General features: G+C 43.1%; 1 protein-coding gene across 1 annotated transcript in view; it reads right to left on the bottom strand.

Annotated features, from left to right (window-relative positions):
- Positions 1 to 1,088: 1,088 nt before the first annotated feature.
- Positions 1,089 to 8,056, bottom strand: part of LOC311120482 (uncharacterized protein) — a 49,619-nt gene continuing 42,651 nt past the window's right edge. The window contains exon 2 of the mRNA XM_084195069.1: positions 1,089 to 2,031. Within this exon, the coding sequence (XP_084051195.1) occupies positions 1,178 to 2,031 (854 nt within the window). The 3' untranslated portion in view covers positions 1,089 to 1,177. The remainder of the gene's footprint in view (positions 2,032 to 8,056) is intronic.

The raw sequence follows: 8,056 nt of genomic DNA, 5'->3' as shown, positions 1-8,056 counted from the left end.
TTCAATAGGGCCCCATGTAGCTCAGTTGGTAGAGCATGGCGCTTGCAACGCCAGGGTTGTGGGTTCGATTCCCACGGGGCCAGTATGAAAAAAATAACATGTATGCACTCACTAACTGTAAGTCACTCTGGATAAGAGCGTCTGCTAAATGACTAAAATGTAAATGTAAATTTGGGCTGCAATTTCTGAGGCTGATAACTCTAATGAACTTATCCTCTGCAGCAGAGGTAACTCTGGGTCTTCCATTCCTGTGGCGGTCCTCATGAGAGCCAGTTTCATCATTGCGCTTGATGGTTTTTACGACTGCACTTGAAGAAACTTTCAAAGTTCTTGAGATCTTGAGTAATGATAGACTGTAGTTTCTCTTTGCTTATTTGACTTGGTCTTTTACCAAATAGGGCCATCTTCTGTATACGAACCCTACCTTGTCACAACTCAAATGATTGGCTCAAACGCATTAAGAAGGAAAGAATTTCCACAAATTAACTTTTCAGGTGACTACCTCATGAAGCTGGTTGAATGCCAAGAGTGTGCAAAGCTGTCATCAAGGCAAAGGGTGTTTATTCGAAGAATCTCAAATTTAAATATATTTTGATTTTCTTAATGCTTTTTTGGTTACTACATGATTCCATATGTGTTATTTCATAGTTTTGATGTCTTCACTATTATTCTACAATATAAAAAATAGTCAAAATAAAGAAAAACCCTTGAATGATTAGGTGTGTCCAAACATTTGACTGGTACTATATATATATATATATATATATATATATATATATATATATATATATATATATAATGTATATACACACACACACAATATCCAAATCCTATATACAATCAAATTCAAATTAATTTAGAAAAAGCCAAATCATATATCAAATTCAAGAGGTTTCAAGGATAAACTTAAGAGATGCAAAATTCCATTTATCTATATAATCATTTACATTTAGCAATTCAATTTAATTTTCAATATCCAATTAATATAAGTAACAACATCAGATTGCATTAAAAAAGTTCATAATCAAAACTAAATCCACATTTTAAAATATTTAATCTGATTTTAAACATGATCAGGTCTCCAGATGAAAAAAACTAAAAACAGGCCTATTCTTTTGTATGAATTCATAAATACAATATGATTTAATGTGGCATAAACAAACACACAAATTCTCAGTCAAAAACATAAGTCAGAACAAAGCCTCTCTATTCTCTCATGTGATTTCAGGTCCTCTGACTGGGAAAATGTCTTTCCACAATGAGAGCAGTGGTATGTCTTCTCCTCCTGTGTATGTATCCTTTCATGCTTATTCAGATGTCTTAACCGGTTAAAACTCTTATCACACAGGGAGCAGTGGTAGGTTTTATCCCCTCCTGTGTGTGTCCTCTCATGCCGATTCAGGGCCCCTAACTTGGTAAAACTCTTTCCACAGAGGGAGCATTGGAAGGGCTTTTCTCCTGTGTGTGTCCTCTCGTGAGCTTTTAGGTACCCTGATCGGGAAAATCTATTTTTACACTGGGAGCATTGGTAAGGCTTTTCTCCTGTGTGTATTCTCTCATGTAATTTTCGGTGCCCTATCTGAGTAAAACTCTTTCCACAATGGGAACATTGGAATGGCTTTTCTCCTGTGTGTATTCTCTCATGCCTTTTCAGGTTATTTAACCAGCTAAAACTCTTTCCACAGTGGGAGCAGATCTTTCTCCCTCCAGAGTGTGTCATCTCATGCTCCTTCAGGCTCCTTAACCAGCGATAACTAATTCCACAGTGGGAGCAGTGGTAAGGCTTCTCTCCTGTGTGTATTCTCTTATGTATTTTCAGGCTCCCTAACTGACTAAAACTCTTTCCACACTGGGAACATTGGAAAGGCTTTTCTCTTGTGTGCAACGTCTCATGCTGTTTTAGGTTCCAGAACCGGGTAAAACTCTTTCCACAGTGGGAGCAGTGATCTCGTCTCTCTGGTTTGGACGTCTCTGGGTCTGGTTCCCCTGAAGGACTCTTCCCGCTGTCAGAGTGAGAGTCTGGTCTCTCTCCTGCCAAAGACAAACAGATTATTTAGTTAAACAGAAAGCTGAATGAAACCTCCACATGATACTAGGTCTTCCTATGAGGTTTAACCGGGAATAGATCCCTCAATAAAAGAGCAGAGCGTGTTAGCCAGCAGCATCCCACCCTGCATCCCACTGCTGGCTTGCCTCTGAAACTAAGGAGGGTAGGTCCTGGTCAGTCCCTAAATCACAGTGTCTGTAGTGCCAAGTCATCCCAGAGTGGCTGTAATGCTTGTAGGCCAGTGTTTCCCAAACTCGGGACCCCAAAGGATGCACGCTTAGGTTTTTCCCTAGCACTACACAGCTGATTGGGTATGGTAACTCCTACTCCTATAGGTTAGCCATCCCTGTGATTGGGTCTGGTAACTCCTACTCCTATATGTTAGCCATCCCTGTGATTGGGTATGGTAACTCCTACTCCTATAGGTTAGTCATCCCTGTGATTGGGTATGGTAACTCCTACTATAGGTTAGCCATCCCTGTGATTGGGTATGGTAACTCCTACTCATACAGGTTAGCCATCCCTGTGATTAGGTATGGTAACTCCTACTCCTATAGGTTATTCATCCCTGTGATTAGGTATGGTAACTCCTCCTCCTATAGGTTAGCGATCCCTGTGATTGGGTATGGTAACTCCTACTCCTATAGGTTAGCCATCCCTGTGATTGGGTATGGTAACTCCTACTACTATAGGTTAGTCATCCCTGTGATTGGGTATGGTAACTCCTACTCCTATAGGTTAGCCATCCCTGTGATTGGGTATGGTAACTCCTACTCCTACAGGTTAGCCATTCCTGTGATTGGGTATGGTAACTCCTACTCCTATAGGTTAGCCATCCTGTGATTGGGTATGGTAACTCCTACTCCTATAGGTTAGCCATCCCTGTGATTGGGTATGGTAACTCCTACTCCTATAGGTTAGCCATCCCTGTGATTGGCTATGGTAACTCCTACTCCTATAGGTTAGTCATCCCTGTGATTGGGTATGGTAACTCCTACTCCTATAGGTTAGTCATCCCTGTGATTGGGTATGGTAACTCCTACAGGTTAGCCATCCCTGTGATTGGGTATGGTAACTTCTACTCAGATAGGTTAGTCATCCCTGTGATTGGGTATGGTAACTCCTACTCCTATAGGTTAGCCATCCCTGTGATTGGGTATGGTAACTCCTACTCCTACAGGTTAGCCATCCCTGTGATTAGGTATGGTAACTCCTACTCCTATAGGTTAGCCATCCCTGTGATTAGGTATGGTAACTCCTCCTCCTATAGGTTAGTCATCCCTGTGATTGGGTATGGTAACTCCTACTCCTATAGGTTAGTCATCCCTGTGATTGGGTATGGTAACTCCTACAGGTTAGCCATCCTTGTGATTGGGTATGGTAACTCCTACTCCTATAGGTTAGCCATCCCTGTGATTAGGTATGGTAACTCCTACTCCTATAGGTTAGTCATCCCTGTGATTGGGTATGGTAACTCCTACTCCTATAGGTTAGCCATCCCTGTGATTGGGTAAGGTAACTCCTACAGGTTAGCCATCCCTGTGATTGGGTATGGTAACTCCTACTCCTATAGGTTAGACATCCCTGTGATTGGGTATGGTAACTCCTACTCCTATAGGTTAGCCATCCTTGTGATTGGGTATGGTAACTCCTACTCCTATAGGTTAGCCATCCCTGTGATTGGGTATGGTAACTCCTACTCCTATAGGTTAGGCATCCCTGTGATTGGGTATGGTAACTCCTACTCCTATAGGTTAGCCATCCCTGTGATAGGGTATGGTAACTCCTACAGGTTAGCCATCCCTGTGATTGGGTATGCTAACTCCTACTCCTATAGGTTAGCCATCCCTGTGATTAGGTATGGTAACTCCTACTCCTATAGGTTAGCCATCTCTGTGATTGGGTATGGTAACTCCTACATGTTAGCCATCCCTGTGATTGGGTATGCTAACTCCTACTCCTATAGGTTAGCCATCCCTGTGATTGGGTATGCTAACTCCTACTCCTATAGGTTAGCCATCCCTGTGATTAGGTATGGTAACTCCTACAGGTTAGCCATCCCTGTGATTGGGTATGCTAACTCCTACTCCTATAGGTTAGACATCCCTGTGATTGGGTATGGTAACTCCTACTCCTATAGGTTAGCCATCCCTGTGATTGGGTATGGTAACTCCTACTCCCATAGCTTAGCCATCCCTGTGATTAGGTATGGTAACTACTACTCCTATAGGTTAGCCATCCCTGTGATTGGGTATGCTAACTCCTACTCCTATAGGTTAGCCATCCCTGCGATTGGGTATGGTAACTCCTACAGGTTAGCCATCCATGTGATTGGCCAATCACATCAAGATTATGATCAGTGATTAGTTCATTGACTTCCGTCTCGCTTCCGCATTGTCTCCGTGCTGCTGTGCTGTTTGTTGCTACTTGGCTACCTGCCAAACTATTCACATTTTACTTTTAATAAACGTTTAATCAAACTCTGTGTCCCGAGACAAACTCTGTGTCCTTTTTTCCATCGCAACTTTTTTCCCTCATTCAACTTTTTCACTCCGGACGCTTTATCTGGACATGGCTCGTCAACATCTTCAACAGCCGAAGCTAAGTAGTAACATTAACATGATGTCTTCTAATTGCAGTCGCTGTACTCATAATATACAGGAGAACGATCGCCTTACGGCGAGAATAGCTGTGCTACAAGCCCAGCTTCAGACGCAATCGTTAGGCAAGGGTAATTTCAGTGTAGGAAAGGAAGAAACAGCGTCTGTGCCACCAGTAAGTACAGATAGTAACGTTAGTATAAATCCCCCCGCACAGTCCCCGCAGCCGGACAACTTTCTCATGGCTTCTGGAGGGAAATACTGTTGGAATGCTCAACCGGTGTCGCTCATTCAGCCGACAGAAACTTTCAACCGGTTTTCCCCATTATGTAGCGAGTCGGAGTCTGAGTCTGAGTCTTCTCTTGTCTCTACTCCTCCCGTTACGGGGTCTGAGACGCCGAAGGCTCCCACCATTAGCTCTGACAAATTGAAAACCCTAGTCATTGGCGACTCCATTACCCGCAGTATTAGACTTAAAACGAATCACCCAGCGATCATACACTGTTTACCAGGGGGCAGGGCTACCGACGTTAAGGCTAATCTAAAGATGGTGCTGGCTAAAGCTAAAACTGGCGAGTGTAGAGAGTATAGAGATATTGTTATCCACGTCGGCACCAACGATGTTAGGATGAAACAGTCAGAGGTCACCAAGTGCAACATAGCTTCAGCGTGTAAATCAGCTAGAAAGATGTGTCGGCATCGAGTAATTGTCTCTGGCCCCCTCCCAGTTAGGGGGAGTGACGAGCTCTACAGCAGAGTCTCAGCACTCAATCGCTGGTTGAAAACTGTTTTCTGCCCCTCCCAAAAGATAGAATTTGTAGATAATTGGCCCTCTTTCTGGGACTCACCCACAAACAGGACCAAGCCTGACCTGCTGAGGAGTGACGGACTCCATCCTAGCTGGAGGGGTGCTCTCATCTTATCTACCAACATAGATAGGGCTCTAACTCCTCTAGCCCCACAGTGAAATAGGGTGCAGGCCAGGCAGCAGGCTGTTAGCCAACCTGCCAGCTTAGTGGAGTCTGCCAATAGCACAGTCAGTGTAGTCAGCTCAGCCATACCCATTGAGACTGTGTCTGTGCCTCGACCTAGGTTGGGCAAAACTAAACATGGCGGTGTTCGCCTTAGCAATCTTATTAGGATAAAGACCTCCTCCATTCCTGCCATTATTGAAAGAGATCGTGATACCTCACATCTCAAAATAGGGTTACTTAATGTTAGATCCCTCACTTCAAAGGCAGTCATAGTCAATTAACTAATCACTGATCATAATCTTGATGTGATTGGCCTGACTGAAACATGGCTTAAGCCTGATGAATTTGCTGTGTTAAATGAGGCCTCACCTCCTGGTTACACTAGTGACCATATTCCCCGTGCATCCCGCAAAGGCGGAGGTGTTGCTAACATTTACGATAGCAAATTTCAATTTACAAAAAAAAAATGGCGTTTTCGTCTTTTGAGCTTCTAGTCATGAAATCTATGCAGCCTACTCAATCACTTTTTATAGCTACTGTTTACAGGCCTCCTGGGCCATATACAGCGTTCCTCTCTGAGTTTCCTGAATTCCTATCAGACCTTGTAGTCATAGCAGATCATATTCTAATTTTTGGTGATTTTAATATTCACATGGAGAAGTCCACAGACCCACTCCAAAAGTATTTCGGAGCCATCATCGACTCAGTGGGTTTTGTCCAACATGTCTCTGGACCTACTCACTGCCACAGTCATACTCTGGACCTAGTTTTGTCCCATGGAATAAATGTTGTAGATCTTAATGTTTTTCCACAAAATCCTGGACTATCGGACCACCATTTTATTACGTTTGCAATCGCAACAAATAATCTGCTCAGACCCCAACCAAGGAGCATCAAAAGTCGTGCTATAAATTCTCAGACAACACAAAAATTCCTTGATGCCCTTCCAGACTCCTTCTGCCTACCCAAGGACGTCAGAGGACAAAAATCAGTTAACCACTTAACTGAGGAACTCAATTTAACCTTGCGCAATACCCTAGATGCAGTTGCACCCCTAAAAACGAAAAACATTTGTCATAAGAAACTAGCTCCCTGGTATACAGAAAATACCCAAGCTTTGAAGCAAGCTTCCAGGAAATTGGAACGGAAATGGCGCCACACCAAACTGGAAGTCTTCCGACTAGCTTGGAAAGACAGTACCGTGCAGTACCGAAGAGCCCTCACTGCTGCTCGATCATCCTACTTTTCCAACTTAATCGAGGAAAATAAGAACAATCCAAAATTTCTTTTTGATACTGTTTCAAAGCTAACTAAAAAGCAGCATTCCCCAAGAGAGGATGGCTTTCACTTCAGCGGTAATAAATTCATGAACTTCTTTGAGGAAAAGATCATGACCATTAGAAAGCAAATTACGGACTTCTCTTTGAATCTGCGTATTCCTCCAGGGCTTAGCTGTCCTGGATCTGCACAGCTCTGCGAGGGCCTGGGATCGGGAGAGACACTTAAGTGTTTTAGTACTATATCTCTTGACACAATGATGAAAATAATCATGGCCTCTAAACCTTCAAGCTGCATACTGGATCCTATTCCTACTAAACTGCTGAAGGAGCTGCTTCCTGTGCTTGGCCCTCCTATGTTGAACATAATAAACAGCTCTCTATCCACCGGATGTGTACCAAACTCACTAAAAGTGGCAGTGATAAAGCCTCTCTTGAAAAAGCCAAACCTTGACCCGGAAAATATAAAAAACTATCGGCCTATATCGAATCTTCCATTCCTCTCAAAAAATTTTGAAAAAGCTGTTGCGCAGCAACTCACTGCCTTTCTGAAGACAAACAATGTATACGAAATGCTTCAGTCTGGTTTTAGACCCCATCATAGCACTGAGACTGCACTTGTGAAGGTGGTAAATGACCTTTTAATGGCGTCAGACCGAGGCTCTGCATCTGTCCTCGTGCTACTAGACCTTAGTGCTGCCTTTGACACCATCGATCACCACATTCTTTTGGAGAGACTGGAAACCCAAATTGGTCTACACGGACAAGTTCTGGCCTGGTTTAGATCTTACCTGTCGGAAAGATATCAGTTTGTCTCTGTGAATGGTCTGTCCTCCGACAAATCAACTGTACATTTCGGTGTTCCTCAAGGTTCCGTTTTAGGACCACTATTGTTTTCACTATATATTTTACCTCTTGGGGATGTTATTCGAAAACATAATGTTAACTTTCACTGCTATGCGGATGACACACAGCTGTACATTTCAATGAAACATGGTGAAGCCCCAAAATTGCCCTCGCTAGAAGCCTGTGTTTCAGACATAAGGAAGTGGATGGCTGAAAACTTTCTACTTTTAAACTCGGACAAAACAGAGATGCTTGTTCTAGGTCCCAAGAAACAAAGAGATCTTCTGTTAAATCTGACAATTCATCTTGATG

The sequence above is a fragment of the Coregonus lavaretus genome (genome assembly GCF_964263955.1).
Source record: "Coregonus lavaretus genome assembly, contig: HAP1_SCAFFOLD_47, whole genome shotgun sequence".
NCBI lineage: Eukaryota > Metazoa > Chordata > Actinopteri > Salmoniformes > Salmonidae > Coregonus > Coregonus lavaretus.
This window is presented reverse-complemented; position numbering and strand designations above follow the sequence as displayed.